This window comes from Lotus japonicus, chromosome 3 (assembly GCF_012489685.1).
Source record: "Lotus japonicus ecotype B-129 chromosome 3, LjGifu_v1.2".
NCBI lineage: Eukaryota > Viridiplantae > Streptophyta > Magnoliopsida > Fabales > Fabaceae > Lotus > Lotus japonicus.
Window position 1 is genome coordinate 41272620 of NC_080043.1, and position 22673 is coordinate 41295292.

Consider the following 22673-nt stretch of genomic DNA (forward strand, 5'->3'; position numbering starts at 1 on the left):
AATGATGAGCAATGGATTTGGCACAGACGCCTAGGGCATGCCAGCCTCAGGAAGATCTCTCAACTTAGCAAGCTAAATCTCGTCAGAGGATTGCCTCGTCTGAAGTATTCATCAGAGGCTTTGTGTGAAGCTTGTCAGAAGGGAAAATTCACCAAGAAGCCCTTTAAAGCAAAGAATGTGGTATCTACAACAAGACCCCTTGAGCTACTTCACATTGATCTCTTTGGACCAGTGAAAACTGAATCCATTGGAGGAAAAAAGTATGGGTTAGTCATTGTAGATGACTACAGCAGGTGGACATGGGTAAAGTTCTTAAGGCACAAAGATGAAACACGCACTATGTTTACCAACTTCATTAAACAAGTTCAGAAGGAGTTCCAAACCTCAGTGATTACTGTTAGAAGTGATCATGGTGGAGAATTTGAGAACAAAGCCTTTGAAGAATCGTTCAACTCTCAAGGGATCTCTCACAACTTCTCATGTCCACGTACTCCTCAACAAAATGGAGTTGTTGAAAGAAAGAACAGAACTCTTCAGGAGATGGCTCGCACCATGATGCAAGAATCAAGTATGGCCAAGCACTTCTGGGCAGAAGCAATCAACACTGCATGCTACATCCAGAACAGAATCTCCATCTGACCAATTCTGGAGAAGACTCCTTATGAGCTATGCAAAGGAAGACAACCTGATATCTCTTACTTCCATCCATTTGGAAGTACTTGCTACATGCTCAACACTAAGGAGCAATTGGGTAAATTCGATTCTAAAGCTTTAAAATGTTATTTTCTTGGTTATTCTGAAAGATCTAAAGGTTTTAGAATTAATAATATTATTCATCAAATTGTTGAGGAATCTATCCAAATTAGATTTGATGATAAGCTTGGCTCAGAAAAGTCAAAGCTGTTTGAAAGATTTGCAGATTTAAGCATTGATTATTCGGAAGAAAATCAACCAAAGAACATCCCAGAGGATGTTGCTCCAGAGGCAGAAGCATCTGAAGATGCTCCAACAACTTCTGATCAACTTCAGAAGAAGAAAAGAATAGCTGCCTCTCATCCAGAAGAACTGATTATTGGCAACAAAGATGCTCCCCGTCAGAACCAGGTCTATGCTCAAACCTTCAGAAGAGACTCTTCTGAGTCTGAAGGGACTTGTATCTCTCATTGAGCCCAAATTAGTTGATGAAACTCTTGAAGATAAAGACTGGATTCTGGCAATGCAAGAAGAGCTAGATCAGTTCACCAAGAATGATGTATGGTCCTTAATGCCTAAACCCAAAGGTTTCCATGTCATAGGAACCAAGTGGGTATTCAGAAACAAGCTGAATGAAAAAGGAGAAGTAACAAGAAACAAGGCAAGACTGGTGGCTCAAGGCTACAGTCAATAAGAGGGGATTGATTACACTGAGACCTTTTCTCCTGTAGCAAGGCTTGAAGCTATAAAGCTACTGATCTCCTTCTTAGTGAATCACAACATCATTCTCCATCAGATGGATGTCAAGAGTGCATTCCTCAATGGCTACATTTCTGAAGAAGTGTATGTCAAGCAACCTCCTGGCTTTGAAGATGACAAACATCCAGAGCATGTCTACAAGCTCAAGAAGTCACTCTATGGACTGAAACAAGCTCCAAGAGCTTGGTATGAAAGGCTCAGCTCCTTTCTTCTGAAGAATGAGTTTGTAAGGGGTAAAGGTGACAACACTCTTTTCAGCAGAACCTATAAGGATGATATTCTTATAGTTCAGATTTATGTTGATGACATTATTTTTGGTTCTGCTAATCCCTCTCTGTGCAAGGAATTTTCTAAGATGATGCAGGCTGAATTCGAAATGAGCATGATGGGAGAACTCAAATACTTCTTGGGAATTCAAATCGATCAACGACCAGGAGTCACCTATATCCATCAGAAGAAGTACACCTTGGAACTTCTGAAGAAGTTCAACATGAGTGACTGCAACATCTCTAAGACTCCAATGCATCCAACATGCATTCTTGAGAAAGAGGAAGTTTCCCCTAAGGTTTGTCAGAAGCTCTATCGTGGAATGATAGGCTCACTTCTTTACTTAACTGCTTCCAGACCTGATATATTGTTCAGTGTGCATCTCTGTGCTAGATTCCAACCAGATCCTAGAGAGACTCACTTAACTGCTGTTAAGAGGATCCTCAAATATCTGAAAGGAACCACTAACCTTGGCTTGATGTATAGAAAAACATCAGAGTATACACTTTCAGGTTTTTGTGATGCTGACTTTGCTGGAGACAGAGTGGAAAAGAAAAGCACCTCTGGAAGCTGCCATTTTCTTGGAGCAAATCTTGTCACTTGGTCAAGCAAGAGACAGAACACAATTGCTCTATCAACTGCAGAAGCAGGGTATCTTTCAGCTGCCACTTGCTGTACACAAACCATATGGATGAAGAATCATCTGGAGGACTATGGTTTGTCTCTGAAGAAAGTCCCTATCTACTGTGACAACACAACTGCTATCTCACTCAGCAAGAATCCCATTCTACATTCAAGAGCGAAGCATATAGAGGTAAAGTATCATTACATTCGTGATCATGTTCAGAAGGGCACTCTATCATTAGAGTATGTTGATACTGACCATCAGTGGGCAAATATTTTCACTAAGCCCTTAGCAGAAGATAGGTTTTTATTTATTCTTGAAAATCTGAACATGGACTTTTGTCCAGAGTAAGGTTCTCTTCAGAACTTCTGACCTTGGTACCTCTGAAGTCATCAGATGTTACCATTTTCAGAAGATACTCGATCAGAAGCACTTAACCCACTGGTTAAACTTCTGTGGTAGGCAACAATACACGTGTCACTTCATTTGTGACACAGTTCCTTAAGTCGCGTGGTGTATCTGCTATAATGATGATGCCTACTCTCCTCCACTATGCTATTTTCAGACCATCTATTTTACAAACCGTTGATTTTGCTTTTCCCTTTTTGCCTCCTAAAATCTCAACGGTTACCATTAAACCCACTTTAAGCACTTTTCATACACGATCTTCCACTCACTTACACAACGGTTTTCAAACTCTTTGTGTGCATTGCATTCATTCATACTCCTCTCTCCAATATTTCCCTCTCTCTGAACCCTAAACCTCACTACCTGAGAATCATGAGCAAATCAAAGAAATCAAAGACAAATGTTACTGCTTCCTCCAAACAAACTGCCGAAGACCAAGAAACTCAGAGATTTGAAGAAGCACAACAAATTCTGAACACACCCAATGTGGTCACCTGCGTCAAGAAAGCTGAAGAACTGGTTGTGTGCAACGAAGCAAGAGTGGACTTCGACAACCTGGCTGATCATAGGTTCGACATCAGGGATCAAGTCGACTTGCAAGGTTGGTCTGGTTATTTCAATAGGCTCTGTGGTCCTATCTACTACAAACTGGTGGTGGAATTCTGGAAAAATGCAGTTTGCAACGACTACTACGTCGTTTCCCATGTGCTGGATAGGAAGATTGTGATTTCAGAAGAGTCCATTGCAAAGCTGCTGGGTATAGAGTTCCAACAGGGAAAAAGGATCAAAAACGTTGATGCTAATGTTCCTGGCATGAGGAAGCTTGTCAATTTTGCTATTTATGACAATTGGTCCATGGATAGGACCAAGTATGCTATAAAGGATCTGAAGCCCAAGATGAAGATCTGGCAGAAGATTTTCATATCCTGCATCCATCCCAGAACAGGCGGAACTGATTACCTCAATGCAACTCAGAAGGTAATCATGTACTACATTTCTAGGGGTGAGCCTGTATGTCTGCTATTTCTGCATTTCAACTATCTGAAGGAATGTGTTGAGAAGTCAAGAACTACTGGAATTGAGAACAAGAGGTCTATTTCTTACATTCCTTATGGAAGGTTACTCTCAGATATCTTCACTCAGAATCGACTGGTCAAAACTCTTTTTGATCTAGGACTTCATGATGATTTGGCGATGTCCATTGGAGATGCTCTCAATGGAACTAAGCTGAAGAGAATGCAGATTATTGAGAAAGTTCAGATTGAACCGAAAGAAGATACATCTGAAGAGGTTCGTCAGAAGAACTACCCTGTTGATGACTTTCCTCTATGGTCTAAAAGGACAATCCAGCATGCATTCTGGAGTATGTGAGAATGCTCAGAAGAGAAGGAGATCCAATCACCCTTGAAGAATTTGTCAAAAACCTTCCTGATAGTCCTCCTGAGATGGAAACAAGAAAATCCGAAAGAGTAACATGCAGCAAGCCTTCAGATCCTAAGGGCAAAGGGATTCTGATAGAGGAATCTAAAAAGAAGAAAGTTGCATCCAAGTCAGTGGGCATCAGGGAACCCACTCCAGAAAGTCTTCCTAAGAGAACTTCAATGCAATCATCTCAACTATCTGAGTCTGAAAGCTCTGAGAACTCCTTGGAAGATTCCTCAAGTGAGGAGACTGAAGATGATGATGTTCCCCTGGCCAAGAGGCGAAAAGTTCTTTTTGAGGAAGAAGATGAGCAGGATGATTGTGAGATCATTGAGAATGTGCTTCAGGTTATAAGGGAATCTTCAGAAGCTGAAGAATCCACGGATTCTGATGAAGTACCCTTAGTGAAGAAAAAGAAACTGTCTCTGACGGGTCCACTTCAGCAGAAAGAGGCAGAGTCAAAGCAGGCATCTGACCTTGCTTCAGAAGCACAAAGGGAAAGAAGATCAAAGAGTACTTCTGATCCTGCAAGGGCTGCAAAACTCACCAGAACCACTTTCATCAGAAGTCCAAGTAAGGTAATTACTGAAAGCATTAACTCTGATTCTGCTTTAGTAGTTATTCCTGAACAACCCCTGCCTATATCTACTTCCATGCCTACCTCAATCCAAACAGCTCCCACTCAAACAGAACCTCAAACATAAGCTTTCTCTCAAGCTGAAACACAAGCCCCCCAATCAAACATCCAAACAGCTACCACTGCCATTCCATCCATCCAAATTCAAACCTCTTCCACATCCACCACAACTGAACCTGTACCTCCTTTCAATTCTTTCATTCAAGGTATCGTTCAAAGTGAGGCTACCCTGAGAAATTTGGTTCAACATTTCACTCCCAAGCCTCCATCCACTTCAAAGACCCTCCTGTTAACTCAAACTGGTGAGATCCCTGCTGAGGAAGAAAAAGAGGATGATGATATTCAGATCCTTGAACCTCCTTTCAATGTGAAGCCTATTCAACAAGTAGCTTCCAACTTTGAAGATCACCTCCAAGATGCTGCTGAAACTTCCTATGTATCCTTGTCCAACTATTCTGCAGTAAACTCACGAGATCTGAGTTTTACCTCACCTGAGAAGACTGCTACCTTCAGGAAAAGGCAAGTAACGATCTCTGAAGCTGAGCATATGGATGAATCTGACCATTCAGGAATAGAGAAGAACCATGAGATTGATTCTACTCCTTCAGGATAACCCAGAACTAATAGTTCCAATGCTTCAAGCTCAAATACAACCCGAACTCCTCAGCCTGTCTTGACCTTGGCAACCTCCTTCCGACCTCAAAATCTCATTCAACTCATTCAGGAGTTCTCTGAAGAGGCAACCAGAAGATTGCAATGGTTATATCAGGTCACTGATAATCAGTTTGATGCTTCATTTGTTGATGGTCTGTGGTCTGCCTTCGGAAGATGGTCAAAAGCAGAGCTTATGAATTTCAGAAGCAGCTTAGTAGTGAGAAATGTCTGAGAGTTCATGATGCATCTGAGAGAGCTTATGAGCACAGGCAGAGAGTGCTGCACAGGGTTTGTGAACCTTTGAGAAGAGCTATGGCTGAAATAAACTATGTTGTCTCTGAATGTACCTCAGAAGATGCTGAGATGATTCCAGCAGAGGGTGCAGAAGACAGCTCTGACAGAATAGTCATTTTGGAAAATGCCGATGTTGATGAAGTTGAGAAGCAAGTGCTAATTCAAGTTGATACTGAAATTCCATTAGAGGCAGAAGTTCCTACTCCTGCTCAAGCTCCAGAAGTTGCTACTCTTGCTGCCAGGATAGACAGAATTCAAGATGATCAGCAGAGGCTGTTTCAAATGGTTGCGCAACAAGGACTTGTTCAGAGTGAACAAAGTCGACAGATTCAGGAATCCTCCAGCAGAATGGAAGCCATGATGAAGTATTTGATCGAGAATCTTCCCTCTTCATCAAAGCCTTGAACCCCTCTCATCTATCTTGCATGCATTTTTGTTTTTGTGTGAATTTATATCATGTTTGACTGTGTTCAATTCTGCTTCTCTTATTTAATGCACCGTCCATTTCCTTTAGTAACTCACATGCTTTTATGATTTGATAAGTTTTATGCATGTTTTTCTGTTACTTTTCTTCCTTATAATTTGTTGCCTTCTTTCTTCTCCATCACACCGCAATTCACTTCAACTCAGTCAATTCATTCTCTTCTCAATCCTAAAACAACAATGACTTCTATTGAGTTGATCTCTAACCTCAAGACTCTGGTCTTTGACCAAGTCTTCTCATGGAGTGTTAATCTCTCAACTTCTCAGATCTCTCAAGCTCTTGGAAAGATTGACAATCTTTTCGATTGTTGGTTGACACCCCACCAGATTCACTGTCATCAGAATCTTCAGGAAGTTCTGAACAACCTCCTTCGTCTGGCCTCTCGCCGAAAGGATCTTGAAGCTCAGTTCGAGGGCATTTGTATGCTTCTTGAACATGAAGAAGATCAACAAGACGTTGGTCAGGATGCTGCCTCCAACCCTGGTATCCGTGAAAGCGAAGCTCTGAAGGAATGTTGCAGATATGAGTATAAATGTTTCTGATAAAGGCAAAGCTCCAGAGGAAGCTGAGCCAGAGGAAGACTCTCCAGAAGAAGTTGGTTCCTCTGATTCACAGCCTCAGAAGAAGAGCAGAATTGTTGCCTCTCACCCAAGGAGTTGATTCTGGGAAACAAAGATGAACTAGTCAGAACTAGATCAGCATTCAGACCCTCTAAAGAGACTCTGCTTAGTCTGAAAGGATTGGTATCCTTAATTGAACCAAAGTCAATTGATGAAGCTCTTCAAGACAAAGACTGGATTCTGGCGAGGGAAGATGAATTGAATCAATTCTCCAAGAATGATGTTTGGAACCTTGTCAAGAAACCTCAAGATGCTCACATCATTGGAATCAAATGGGTCTTCAGAAACAAGCTGAATGAAAAAGGAGATGTAGTCAGAAACAAAGCAAGGCTAGTTGCTCAAGGCTACAATCAGCAAGAAGGAATAGATTAAACTGAAACATTTGCTCTAGTAGCAAGATTGGAAGCTATCAGACTGCTGATCTCATTCTTAGTGAATCACAACATAATTCTTCATCAGATGGATGTTAAAAGTGTAAGATCAAGGTTTGATCAGTGGTTGCATCTCTATATTTTGATGATTACAATTAAGGTTTGTGATGATGAAAAATTGTGGTACCCTAACGTTTGTCTCTTTTAGTTGTGACAAACAGGTTCTGAATCTGACCCAAGCCTATTCATTCAGAAGAAGAAGAACCAAGGGTTACTAAAAAGAGAGCTCTAAAGCTGACCATGTTCGTTCAGAACAGTGGCAAATCCTTCAGAAGTTCTGAAGATAGAAGCTCTTAAGAGGTTCTGAAGAACCAGGGTCAGAAGTTCTGAAGACCAGATGTTCCAGCGGAACGGTTCAGAAGTAGAAGACTCAAGTTCTGAAGACCTACAAGAAGTTGGTTCTGAAGGCCCAAGCTATTCTTGCTCTGACGTTCAGAAGTTCTGAGGAACTTGTTCAGAAGCAGAAGTTGCAAGGTCAGAGGATCCAAGCTTCCGTCTGACTATGATCAGAAGCTTCACCAACGTTCATCAGAAGCACTCCAGATGTCAAGTCAGCTGGTGAAAGGACAGGTCGCTGTCATAGTACAAATCGTACAAGCCTCAGTCTGTCCGCCACCTACCTCGTTCAGCCTAGCAGTCTGATATTACAAGATTGCCACTCCAACGGACAAAACCCTAGCAACGACTACATCATATGCCTTGGAGTATTTAAAGACTGAAGAAAGAAGAAAGAAGCAAAGAAACTTTGCTGAAATCATTCAACTTATTCGAACCAATCTCTTAGCATTATTTCTTCACTGTTCTTAAATATCTGAGTTTACTATTAGCTTATTAGAAGCATTTCTTGTAAACCTGAAACCTTTTACAAACACATTGTAAAGTTCCTTAAGAGACCAAGGTTGGTCGGATCTTGAGAGGACTGAATCAAGGTTGATTCAGTGTTTAGCTAGTCTTAAGAGGATCGGTAGATCAGCTTCTTAAGAGAATACTAGTGAGAAAATCAGTGTATTGTTAGTCACTTAGCAGGTAGCAAAGTGCAGTTGTAACACTCATTGATTTTAGTGAATTGCCTTCATCAGAAGAAGGAAGAAATCACCTTCATGGGTGGACTGGATTAGCTTGAGCTTTTATCTCAAGTGAACCAGGATAAAATACTTGTGTTCTTTACTTCTTATCCTTCAGAATCTAGTTCTTATCTTTGAGTTTGGAAAAAGTTCAAAAGTCTATCTTTTATTCAAAAACTCTATTCAACCCCCCCCCCCCTTTCTAGTGTTTTTCGCACCTTCAAAAAGTGCCTTCCTGAATGGATACCTCTCAGAGGAAGTGTATGTGCACCAACCTCCTGGTTTTGAAGATGAGAAGAACCCTGACCATGTTTTCAAATTGAAGAAATCTCTCTTTGGTCTGAAGCAAGCTCCTAGAGCATGGTATGAGAGACTTAGCTCATTCCTTCTGGAAAATGAGTTTGTAAGGGGTAAAGTAGACACAACTCTCTTTTTCAAAACTTACAAAGATGATATCTTAATTGTGCAAATTTATGTTGATGATATTATATTTGGATCTGCTAATCCATCTTTTTGCAAGGAATTTTCTGAGATGACGCAGGCTGAATTTGAAATGAGTATGATGGGAGAACTTAAGTACTTTTTGGGAATACAAGTTGATCAAAAACCAAAAGCAACTTACATCCATCAGAGCAAGTACACAAAGGAACTTCTGAAGAAGTTCAATATGACAGAATCAACGATTGCTAAGACTCCTATGCATCCTACAGGTATTTTGGAGAAAGAAGATGTCAGTGGAAAAGTATGTCAGAAGCTCTATCGTGATATGATAGGTTCACTTCTATACTTAACAGCATCTAGGCCATATATTCTATTTAGTGTACATTTTGTAAGATCAAGTTTTGATCTAGTAGTACAACTCTATGTTTTGATGATTACAAGTTAACCTTTTTATATGAACAATTGTGCTACTCTAACGTGTTTTTCTGAGTGTGCCATTTACAGGCTCTGACTTCAATTCCATCTCACACAAATAAGAAGCATTGTGCATATAGAGTGACCCAAGCAACGCTTTCGCAACATCTATGTTCAGTATGAACAGTAGAATTGCTTCAGAAGATCGGAAGTTATACAAGCTCTGATAAGGACTCAGTCACTAGAAGTTCTGAAGATCCAGAAAGTCTGATAACCAAGAAACACTGAAGGTTCAGATGTTCTGATGGTGTAGAAGACTCTGAAGATCCAGAAGCTGAATAGTGGAAACTCTGATGTCCAGAAGCTAGATACTCTGAAGAACATGTACTTCCCTCTGAGTTCAGAATCAGAAGATACAATGGTCAGAGGATCTGGGCTTTCCCTCTGTTGGGTCCAGGTGGGCCAGCATCCTGCCTGCAGGTAGCATTCGAAACGGGGCGCTGTCTGCTACGCTATAAGAAATAACGTTGCGCCCTCACTAACACCAATTGGTTTTGGCGTAGTGGTAAGCGCGTGATCCTACAAGTGGTATCAGAGCCAGGTCCCGTGTTCGAATCCCACGGAAGGCATGCTGTGCAGCTAGTTTGGCTGGCAGGTGCTGGGGGGGGGGATTGTTGGGTCCAGGTGGGCCAGCATCCTGCCTGCAGGTAGCATTCGAAACGGGGCGCTGTCTGCTACGCTATAAGAAATAACGTTGCGCCCTCACTAACACCAATTGGTTTTGGCGTAGTGGTAAGCGCGTGATCCTACACCCTCTGACTCTGATCAACCGGCTTCACAAGTTCCAACATGAAGCTTTCTCCTGATCAGAAGTCTCCTAGGTTTAAAGGTCAAGTCGCTATCCAAGTACAAAAGCAACTGTACCTTCCTGACGACCTACCTAACAGTCTCAGACACAGCAGAAGCTGGATTTTCCAGAACTGCCCTCCAACGGTAGCATTTCCCATGCAACGTTCAACCCTAATCCTTGGAGTATAAAAAGAGGCTGAAGACTGAAAGAAGCGGCTAGAAGCAGTCACATACGCGCAAGACAAATTTAAATTCTTCTAAGCTTTCTTTCATCTGAAATTCATTATGTTTACTATAAGCTTTTTAGAAGCACTTTCTTTGTAAACAAGAACTTCATATACAGTTGTATAGTTTTCCTTTAGGAGATCAAGGTTGATCGGATCCTAGAGAAGACTAAGAGAGTGAATCTTAGTGTGAGCTAAGTCAGTGTAATTGTTAGTCACTTGTAGGTTTCAAGTGCAGTTGTAACTCTTACCTGATTAGTGGATTGCCTTCATTCTAAGAAGGAAGAAATCACCTTAACGGGTGGACTGGAGTAGCTTGAGTGATTTATCAAGTGAACCAGGATAAAATCCTTGTGTGCTTTTCTATCTCTTATCTTTAGCACTTAAGTTCTCGAAAGATTTGTCAAAATCTTTAAGGTGGAAGCTTTATCTTGAAAACGTTATTCAAACCCCCCTCTTTCTACCGTTTTTCATACCTTCAATTGGTATCAGAGCTCAAGTTCTGATTACCACACCTAACAGTGTTCAGTGATCCGGGCCGGTGTGAAAAAAAATGGCTGCTACCACCAGTGAAACTCAAAGAGATGGTTACAATGCAAAGCCTCCCATGTTCAACGGTCAAAGGTTCGAATATTGGAAAGATAGACTTGAAAGTTTCTTTCTGGGTTTCGATGCAGATCTCTGGGATATTATTGTGGATGGCTACGAGCGTCCAGTTGATGCAGATGGCAAGAAGATCCCAAGGTCAGAAATGACTGCAGATCAAAAGAAGCTGTACTCACAACATCACAAAGCAAGAGCAATTCTTCTAAGTGCTATTTGTTATGAAGAGTACCAGAAGATTACAGATCGTGAGTTTGCAAAAGGCATTTTCGAATCTCTGAAGATGTCTCATGAAGGAAACAAGAAAGTTAAAGAATCAAAGGCATTGTCTTTGATCCAAAAGTATGAATCCTTCGTCATGGAGCCAAATGAGACCATTGAAGAAATGTTCTCCAGATTTCAGTTGCTTGTAGCTGGAATACGACCTCTCAACAAGAGCTACACAACAAAAGATCATGTCATAAGGGTTATCAGGTGTCTTCCTGAAAGCTGGATGCCTTTAGTGACATCAATTGAGCTCACAAGAGATGTCGAGCATATGAGTTTAGAAGAACTCATCAGCATTCTGAAATGCCATGAGCTGAAGCGTTCTGAGATGCAAGATCTGAGGAAAAAGTCCATAGCCTTGAAATCTAAATCTGAAAAGGCTAAGGCTGAGAAGTCAAAAGCTCTTCAAGCTGAAGAAGAAGAATCTGAAGAAGCATCAGAAGATTCTGATGAAGATGAGCTGACTCTGATCTCCAAGAGACTCAACCGCATCTAGAAGCACAGGCAGAGCAAGTACAAAGGCTCTGGAAAGGCAAAAGGAAAGTCTGAATCCTCAGGTCAGAAGAAGTCCTCACTTAAGGAAGTCACATGCTTTGAGTGCAAAGAATCTGGGCACTACAAAAGTGACTGTCCAAAACTGAAGAAGGACAAGAAGCCAAAGAAGCACTTCAAGACCAAGAAAAGTCTGATGGTGACTTTTGATGAATCAGAGTCAGAGGATGTTGACTCTGATGGTGAAGTCCAAGGACTCATGGCCATTGTCAAAGACAAAGGAGCAGAGTCAAAGGAAGCTGTTGACTCTGACTCAGAATCAGAAGGAGATCCTAAGTCAGACGATGAAAATGAGGTATTCGCTTCTTTCTCTACCTCTGAACTGAAACATGCCTTGTCTGATATTATGGATAAGTATAATTCTTTGTTGTCTAAGCATAAGAAGCTGAAGAAGAACTTATCTGCTGTTTCTAAAACTCCTTCTGAACATGAGAAAATTATTTCTAATTTGAGAAATGATAATCATGCTTTGATCAATTCTAACTCTGTGCTTAAGAACCAGATTGCTAAGTTAGAAGAAATTGTTGCTTGTGATGCCTCTGATTGTAGAAATGAGTCTAAGTATGAAAAGTCTTTTCAAAGATTCCTGGCTAAAAGCGTAGATAGAAGCTTGATGGCTTCAATGATCTATGGCGTAAGCAGAAATGGAATGCATGGCATTGGCTATTCTAAACCAATTAGAAATGAGCCCTTTGCGTCTAAAGCTAAATCCTTGTATGAATGCTTTGTTCCCTCTGGTACCATATTGCCTGATCCTCTACCTGCTAAAGTTGCCAAAAACCCTCTTAAAAAGGGATCTTTCTCTATGTCTAAATATCATGCAAATATTCCTTTAAAATATCATGTTGAGACACCCAAGGTGATCAGAACCTCTGGGGTAACTAACAAGAAAGGACCCAGAAAGTGGGTACCTAAGGACAAGATTATCTATGTTGCAGATATCCTTGATAGCTCCACTGAAACACCAATCATGGTATCTGGACAGTGGATGCTCGCGTCACATGACGGGAGAAAGGCGTATGTTCCAAGAACTAAAGCTTAAGCCTGGAGGCGAAGTTGGCTTTGGAGGAAATGAAAAGGGTAAAATTGTTGGTACTGGTACTATTTGTGTGTACTAGTAGTCCATGCATTGATAATGTGTTATCGGTAGACGGCTTAACACATAACTTATTGTCTATAAGTCAATTAGCTGACAAGGGTTATGATGTTATATTCAATCAAAATTCCTGCCGGGCTGTAAGTCAAATCGATGGCTCTGTTCTGTTTAACAACAAGAGGAAGAACAACATTTATAAGATCAGATTATCTGAGTTGGAGGCTCAGAATGTGAAGTGCCTTCTGTCTGTTAATGAAGAGCAGTGGGTATGGCATAGACGGTTAGGGCATGCCAGTATGAGAAAGATTTCTCAGCTGAGCAAGCTAAACCTTGTCAGGGGCTTACCCAATCTGAAGTTCGCTTAAGACGCTCTTTGTGAAGCATGTCAGAAAGGCAAATTCACTAAAGTCCCTTTCAAGGCAAAGAATGTTGTCTCAACCTCAAGGCCGTTGGAACTTCTGCATATCGACCTTTTTGGACCAGTGAAAACTGAGTCTATAGGTGGCAAGAGATATGGGATGGTTATCGTTGATGACTATAGCCGCTGGACATGGGTAAAGTTTCTAACCCGCAAGGATGAGTCTCATGCCGTGTTCTCTACCATCATAGCTCAAGTGCAAAACGAGAAGGCTTGTAGGATTGTGCGTGTCAGAAGTGACCATGGTGGAGAGTTTGAGAATGACAAGTTTGAGAGTCTGTTTGATTCCTATGGAATTGCACATGATTTCTCTTGTCCCAGAACTCCTCAACAAAATGGTGTTGTTGAGAGGAAGAACAGAACTCTTCAGGAGATGGCTAGAACCATGCTCCAAGAAACTGGCATGGCTAAGCACTTTTGGGCAGAGGCAGTAAATACAGCATGTTACATTCATAACAGAATCTCTGTGAGACCAATTCTGAATAAGACTCCCTATGAATTGTGGAAGAACATAAAACCCAACATTTCTTATTTTCATCCTTTTGGTTGTGTGTGCTATGTTCTTAATACTAAGGATAGATTGCATAAATTTGATGCTAAGTCTTCTAAATGTCTATTACTTGGTTATTCTGAAAGATCTAAGGGTTTTAGATTTTATAATACTGATGCTAAGACTATTGAAGAATCTATTCATGTTAGATTTGACGATAAGCTTGACTCTGACCAGTCAAAGCTAGTTGAGAAGTTTGCAGATATGAGCATAAATGTTTCTGACAAAGGCAAAGCTCCAGAGGAAGTTGAGCCAGAGGAAGATGAACCAGAAGAAGAAGCTGGTCCCTCAGATTCACAAACTCTGAAGAAGAGCAGAATCACTGCAGCTCATCCTAAGGAATTGATTCTGGGCAACAAGGACGAACCAGTCAGAACCAGATCAGCCTTCAGACCCTCTGAAGAGACCTTGCTTAGTCTGAAAGGATTGGTGTCCTTAATCGAACCCAAGTCCATAGATGAAGCTCTTCAGGACAAGGATTGGATTCTGGCCATGGAAGAAGAATTGAATCAATTCTCCAAGAACGATGTTTGGAGCTTAGTGAAGAAGCCTGAGAGTGTCCATGTAATTGGAACAAAATGGGTGTTCAGAAACAAGCTGAATGAGAAAGAAGATGTAGTCAGAAACAAGGCAAGGCTAGTTGCTCAAGGCTACAGCCAGCAGGAAGGAATAGACTACACTGAAACATTTGCTCCAGTAGCAAGACTAGAAGCAATCAGACTGTTGATCTCTTTCTCAGTGAATCATAACATAATTCTACATCAGATGGACGTGAAGAGTGCCTTCCTAAATGGTTATATTTTAGAGGAAGTCTATGTTCATCAACCCCCAGGTTTTGAAGATGAGAAGAAGCCAGACCATGTGTTCAAATTGAAGAAGTCACTCTATGGTCTGAAGCAAGCTTCCAGAGCATGGTATGAGAGACTCAGTTCATTCCTTCTGAAGAATGAGTTCGTAAGGGGTAAAGTAGATACAACTCTCTTTTGCAAAACTTATAAAGATGATATCTTAATTGTGCAAATCTATGTTGATGATATTATATTTGGTTCTGCTAATCAATCTCTATGCAAAGAATTTTCTAAGATGATGCAGGCTGAATTTGAGATGAGTATGATGGGAGAACTAAAGTACTTTCTGGGAATACAAGTTGATCAAACACCAGAAGGAACATATATCCATCAGAGCAAGTACACTAAAGAACTTCTGAAGAAGTTCAATATGCTGGAATCTACAGTGGCCAAGACTCCAATGCATCCTACATGCATCTTGGAGAAAGAAGATACTAGTGGTAAAGTATGTCAGAAGCTTTATCGTGGTATGATAGGATCTCTTCTATACTTAACTGCATCTAGGTCTGATATATTATTTAGTGTTCATTTATGTGCTCGTTTCCAATCAGATCCAAGGGAAACCCACTTAACTACTGTTAAGAGGATCCTAAGATATCTGAAAGGTACCACTAACCTTGGCTTGATGTATAAGAAAACATCAGAGTATAAGCTTTCAGGTTATTGTGATGCTGATTATGCTGGAGATAGAACAGAGATAAAAAGCACTTCTGGAAATTGTCAATTTCTGGGAAGCAATTTAGTCTCATGGGCAAGCAAGAGGCAATCAACCATTGCACTATCCACTGCAGAGGCAGAATATATCTCAGCAGCAATTTGCAGTACCCAGATGCTCTGGATGAAACATCAGCTGGAGGATTATCAGATCCTTGAGAGCAATATCCCAATCTATTGTGAGAACACTGCTGCAATCTCATTGAGTAAGAATCCTATCTTGCATTCAAGGGCAAAGCACATTGAGGTAAAGTATCACTTTATTAGAGATTATGTACAGAAGGGCGTACTTCTTCTGAAGTTTGTTGATACTGACCATCAATGGACAGATATCTTTACAAAGCCCTTAGTAGAGGATAGATTTAATTTTATTCTGAAAAATCTGAACATGGACTTTTGTCCAGAGTAAAGATGGATCAGAACCTCTGACTATGATACTTCTTGATCAGAAGATGTCTAGTCCAGAAGGTAACTCAATCAGAGTGTGTGTACCCATTGGTACTGACTCTGTAGCTGAGACAGCAACACGTGTGTCAGTATTTCTGATGCATAGTTCCTTGTGCCCGTGTGACAGTCTGTCATGTTGCGTGTAGATATGCTTCTCTCCTGTGTGTGATATGTGTATTTACTGTTACTATCTATCTTTAATTTTCAACCGTTGATTTTAAATTGCTTTTTGAATCAACAACGGTTATTTGTCAAAACCCACTATACACACACGATCTCCTTCACTTTCGGTTTTTACTCTCTATCCTGTTTTTTTCAAAACCGCGTACCCTCGATTTCTCTCTCGCTCTCTATTCATCTTTCAACCTTCATCTTCTACCCAAAACCTTCAACCACTCCAAAATGGTGAGACAAACCAGAAGAGATACTGCAGATGCAACCCAGTTCCCTCATATGGTAGTGGGTCTAGCAACAGGTCAAAGTGGTCCTGAGAATCCGAATCAAGATCAAGGTCAAGCTCAAGAACAGATCATTCCGATTGCAGAACGGGGCTGTGCCGTTCACTGCGTATATGCTCCTGAGGAACTTCAAGTACTGGCAGAATGGAGATTCGACCTCGACAATCTTGCTACAAATGGGTATGATCTTCGTCCTGAAGTCAGTGTTCAAGGCTGGGAGAATTACTTCAACAGGCTTCGAGGACCGGTGTATGACAAACTGGTTAAGGAGTTCTAGAAGCACGCTGACTATGATGATACTCAGGTGGTTTCCTACATCGCTGGAAGAAGGATAATAATTACTGAGAAGTCATTCGTGAATCTGCTGGGTGCAGAAAATGCAAATGGGTATCGATTTCAACTGACAGAATCGAAGCTGAAACCCAACACCAAGAATACAATCAACAAGGCTCTGTACACCACTTACAAACCGGGCAAGACTAATTACAAAGTGATGGATCTTCATCCCAAGCTCAGAATCTGGCACAAGATTCTGCTGAACTGCATCAACCAGAGGCCAAAGGGCAGTTCCCCAGATTACATCAATTTCTGCCAGAAGGCAATGTTATTCTTCATCCAAGACAAGAAGAAGATCTCCCTCCCCTACTTCCTGTTCTCTTACTTGAAGGAGTGTATCAAGAAGTCCAGAACTACTGCCTCCATCAAGTCCGCCATCAAATATATTCCCTTTGGGAGAATGCTATCAGATCTCCTTATTGAGAGCAACCTTGTGCAAGATATGGTCAATGCCGGATGCATAGAGGATCTGACCACAATCGTCAGTGATGTCTTCACTGCTAACTCTCTGAAGAAGATGGGTTTGGTCCAGACAAAGATTGTCCCAGCTCATGAAGACACATCTTCTGAAATCAGACGAAGAAGGGTGCCTCTAAATGACTATCCTTTGTGGACCCAGGCAGATAATCCAGAAGCTATTAGGTGCTATGTTGAAGACCTAAGGGCACAAGGCTTTGAGATTGATGTAGAAGACTGCCGCCAGCTCCAGAGTTTCCTTCTCCTACCAAGAAGAAAGTTCAGAGGAAGATGATCTTAGAAGAATCCTCTGAGGAATCAGATGTCCCTCTGACCAAAGGGAAGAAGGCTGGTCAAACCAAGAGAAAACATGATGAAACCAGCAAGCCGGATGATGGTGATGATGGTGATAATGAGGATGGTCCTCCATCTCCCAAGAAGAAGAAGAAGCAGGTCAGAATTGTGGTGAAGCCTACTCGGGTGGAACCAGCTGCTGAAGTGATCAGAAGGATTGAAACTCCTGTCAGAGTGACAAGATCATCAGCACAATCAAGTAAGTCTGTCGTTGCTTCTGATGATGATTTGAATTTATTTGATGCACTCCCCATCTCAGCCATGCTCAAACAATCTTCAAATCCACTCACTTCCATTCCTGAGTCCCAACCAGCTGCACAAACCATCTCTCCACCACATTCCCCAAGGTCTTCATTTTTCCAACCTTCTCCAACTGAAGCACCTCTCTGGAATTTGCTCCAGAACCAACCATCTAGGCCAGATGAACCAACCTCTCCCATTACCATCCAGTATAACCCATTAACTTCTGAACCCATAATCCCTGAGCAACCAGAGCCCAACCAAACAGAACCTGGACCCAAAACCTCTGATCACTCTGACCCAAGAGCATCAGAACGTCTGGCTCCCAGAGCCACTGATACAGACTCTTCCACAGCCTACACACCTGTATCCTTCCCAACTAATGTTGCTGACTCTTCTCCCTCCAACAACTCTGAATCCATTAGAAAATTCATGGAGGTTAGAAAAGAAAAGATGTCTACCTTAGAAGAGTATTATCTCACTTGTCCAAGCCCTAGGAGATATCCTGGCCCTAGACCTGAACGTCTAGTAGACCCAGATGAACCTATCTTGGCCAATCCTTTACATGAGGCAGACCCTTTGGCTCAACAAGCTCAACCTGCCCCTGACCAACAAGAGCCAGTTCAACCAGAACCCGAACCAGAACAATCTGTGTCTAACCACTCCTCAGTTAGATCACCCCATCCTCTGGTTGAAACTTCAGAACCTCACCTCGGAACCTCTGAACCAAATGCTCAAATGTTTAACATTGGCTCTCCACAAGGTGCCTCTGAAGCTCACAACAGCAATCACCCAGCCTCTCCTGAAACCAACCTCTCTATAATTCCTTACACTCACCTCCGACCCACATCTCCCTCTGAGTGCATCAATATTTTCCATCATGAAGCTTCATTGATGCTACGCAATGTGCAAGGTCAGACTGACCTAAGCGAGAATGCTGAATATGTGGCTGAAGAGTGGAACAGTCTGAGCACTTGGCTAGTGGCTCAAGTTCCAGTTATGATGCAGCTCCTGAATGCAGAGGGAAGTCAGAGGATCGAGGCTGCAAAGCAAAGGTATGCTAGAAGGGTGGCTCTTCATGAACAAGAACAGAGACAGAAGCTACTTGAAGCTATTGAAGAAGCCAAAAGAAAGAAAGAACAAGCAGAAGAAGCTGCACGTCAAGCAGCAGCTCAAGCTGAACAAGCCAGATTAGAGGCAGAACGACTTGAAGCTGAGGCTGAAGCTCTTAGATGCCAAGCACTTGCACCAGTAGTGTTTACTCCTGCTGCTTCTGCTTCCATTCCAGCTCCTCAAGCTGCTCAGAATGTTCCTTCCAGCTCTACTCAGTCAAGCTCGTCCAGACTCGACATCATGGAACAAAGACTTGATACTCATGAGTCTATGCTAATAGACATGAAGGAAATGATGATGGAACTTCTGCGTCGATCCGCTAAACCCTAGTCTTAGAATCTCTTCGTTCTTCTTCTTACCCTAGTTTTATTTCCTTTAAGTTTTTTTTTATGTTATTATTCTGTTATGTATTTTCGTTATTTATTTTTGCACATCATACATATATATATCTGACATTATGTTTGCAAAATTCTCTTTATTCATCACAAACTGCATTTACATCATACATATTTTTCCTTTCCCTAACAATCCTAGAATGGAGGATCCTTCCTCATTCTTCTGCACTCCTGGCGCTGCTCTGACCTTTCCTTCTCCAGCCGATCCAGTGAATACTGGATGTTGTTGAGATTGACAATCTGCTCATCTCTCTCCAGAATTTCTTCTGAAGTCTTGAGTTTCTTTTCTATATTTTCTTTCTCTTCCAGTAGCATTAGTTCAAGCTGGCTGAGTTCTTGCACTTCCTCCACGAAGGCAAGAAATTCCTGCAAGTCTTTCTTCAACTCTGGATGCAGGTCCTCCTCCAGCAGTGTCCGTGTTAGCTCTGAGATGGTTGTTGTACCCTCTGGATGCCTAATATTGAGGAACAAGTCCTCCTCAAAGGCCTTCTTTCTCAGCTCTTCTAGTGCGATCATGTATGATGCCATTTTTTTTTCTCTGTTATGATCCTGCTCGCTTTGTGAAGCTTACCCCATTCTCCATCGCATTATATAGGCTTCACTTTCTCTCTGAAAGTTAATGCTCCTGCGGTTTCTCGAGGTTAAGTTCTTGGTAACTGACCCTTATCTTTACTCCCTTGGCCGGTGGTAAACGTTCTTCTTTTGCATTAACTTCTTTCTCTCTTTCGCCTAACTCTACTTCTTGCATCGTTTTATTTATTTATTTATTTTTTTTTTCTTCAAACATAGACCTTCTCTAAGGGGGAGTACCTTGTACTTCAAGCTAAGTTTTTCACACCCTACACCTTTTGCTTATGACAAAAAGGGGGAGTACACCCAGTTTTTGATGTGTAAGATGTGTTAGTGTGATTTATTTTTTCTTTTGAAGAATTTAAGAGTTCCACCTTTATGACCATAGATGTGTCACTGGGCAAATACAAGGAATACATTTCACTTCTTCTGAAGTGATTTTAGTTTGACTCTGATACCCAAGACTCTGATACCTTGTCCGTTGACTCTGATTACTTATGCGTTCTGATTACTCTATTTTCATCTATGTCATAATATTTTTCACTCTGAACTCTTATATTATTTAGCTCAGAATCTAGACTTTACTAACGTTTTCATCAAGTATTAGATTCAGGGGGAGCTAAGCTCAGAATCAAGCAGTGACTTGAATTCAGAATGAGCAAGACAAACTATTCACATCAGGATAAGTTTTATTCTATATCCCTAAACTCTGAGTGAATTCAGTCTATTGTTTAAGAATTGTTCATCAAAAATCTTAGTTTTGTCATCATCAAAAAGGGGGAGATTGTAAGATCAAGTTTTGATCTAGTAGTACAACTCTATGTTTTGATGATTACAAGTTAACCTTTTTATATGAACAATTGTGGTACTCTAACGTGTTTTTCTGAGTGTGCCATTTACAGGCTCTGACTTCAATTCCATCTCACACAAATCAGAAGCACTGTGCATATAGAGTGGCCCAAGCAACGCTTTCGCAACATCTATGTTCAGTATGAACAGTAGAATTGCTTCAGAAGATCTGAAGTTATACAAGCTCTGATAAGGACTCAGTCACTAGAAGTTCTAAAGATCCAGAAAGTCTGATAACCAAGAAACACTGAAGGTTCAGATGTTCTGATGGTGTAGAAGACTCTGAAGATCCAGAAGCTGAATAGTGGAAACTCTGATGTCCAGAAGCTAGATACTCTGAAGACCATGTACTTCCCTCTGAGTTCAGAATCAGAAGATACAATGGTCCGAGGATCTGGGCTTTCCCTCTGACTCTGATCAACCGGCTTCACAAGTTCCAACATGAAGCTTTCTCCTGATCAGAAGTCTCCTAGGTTTAAAGGTCAAGTCGCTATCCAAGTACAAAAGCAACTGTACCTTCCTGACGACCTACCTAACAGTCTCAGACACAGCAGAAGCTGGATTTTCCAGAACTGCCCTCCAACGGTAGCATTTCCCATGCAACGTTCAACCCTAATCCTTGGAGTATAAAAAGAGGCTGAAGATTGAAAGAAGCGGCTAGAAGCATTCACATACGCGCAAGACAAATTTAAATTCTTCTAAGCTTTCTTTCATCTGAAATTCATTGTGTTTACTATAAGCTTTTTAGAAGCACTTTCTTTGTAAACAAGAACTTCATATACAGTTGTATAGTTTTCCTTTAGGAGATCAAGGTTGATCGGATCCTAGAGAAGACTAAGAGAGTGAATCTTAGTGTGAGCTAAGTCAGTGTAATTGTTAGTCACTTGTAGGTTTCAAGTGCAGTTGTAACTCTTACCTGATTAGTGGATTGCCTTCATTCTAAGAAGGAAGAAATCACCTTAACGGGTGGACTGGAGTAGCTTGAGTGATTTATCAAGTGAACCAGGATAAAATCCTTGTGTGCTTTTCTATCTCTTATCTTTAGCACTTAAGTTCTCGAAAGATTTGTCAAAATCTTTAAGGTGGAAGCTTTATCTTGAAAACGTTATTCAAACCCCCCCCCCCTTTCTACCGTTTTTCATACCTTCACATTTATGTGCTCGATTCCAATCAGATCCAAGAGAAACTCACTTAACTGTTGTTAAGAGAATTCTCAGATATCTAAAAGGTACCACTAACCTTGGCTTGATGTATAAGAAAACATCAGAGTATAAGATTTCAGGTTACTGTGATGCTGATTATGCTGGAGATAGAACTGAAAGAAAGAGTACTTCTGGAAATTGTCAATTTCTAGGAAGTAATTTAGTCTCATGGGCAAGCAAGAGGCAGTCTACTATTACACTATCCACTACAGAGGCAGAATATATCTCAGCAGCTATTTGCAGCACCTAGATGCTCTGAATGAAACATCAGTTAGAGGATTATCAAATCCTTGAGAGCAATATTCCAATTTACTGTGACAATACTGCTGCAATCTCACTCAGTAAGAATCCAATCTTACATTCAAGGGCAAAATACATTGAGGTAAAGTATCACTTTATTAGAGGTTATGTTCAGAACGGCGTACTTCTTCTGAAGTTTGTTGATACTGACCATCAATGGGCAGATATCTTTACAAAGCCCTTAGCAGAGGATAGATTTAATTTTACACTGAAAAATCTGAATATGGACTTTTGTCCAGTATGAAGATGGATCAGAACCTCTGACTATGGTGCTTCCTCATCAGAAGATGTCTAGTTCAGAAGGTAACTTTGTCAGATGCTAAGTACCCATTGGTGCTTACCCTGAGACAAGACAACAAACGTGTGTCAGTTTATTCTGATACCTCGTTTCTTGTGCCCCTTCGGACAATCTGTTGTAATGAGTGTAGATGTGTTTATTCTCCACCGTGTGTTTTGTGTTATAATCATATCTTTAATTTCTAGCCGTTGATTTTACTTCTGCTTTACAACCAACAACGGTTACTTTCTAAACCACTACGCGCACACGTTCTCCACCACTCTCTATTTTCGTTTCTCTCTCCTATTTGCAAAACCCTTATCTTCTTCGTTAAACTCTCTC

At 41.1% G+C, this 22673-nt stretch overlaps 1 protein-coding gene across 1 annotated transcript; it reads left to right on the plus strand.

Moving 5' to 3' along the window:
• The first annotated feature begins 3124 nt into the window (after positions 1–3124).
• On the plus strand, positions 3125–6164 carry LOC130744154 (uncharacterized). Its single transcript, XM_057596344.1, has 5 exons — positions 3125–3276; positions 3376–4042; positions 4093–4521; positions 5536–5617; positions 5818–6164. The coding sequence occupies exons 1-5, from the start codon at positions 3125–3127 to the stop codon at positions 6162–6164; spliced, it is 1677 nt and encodes a 558-aa protein (XP_057452327.1).
• Positions 6165–22673: the final 16509 nt, after the last annotated feature.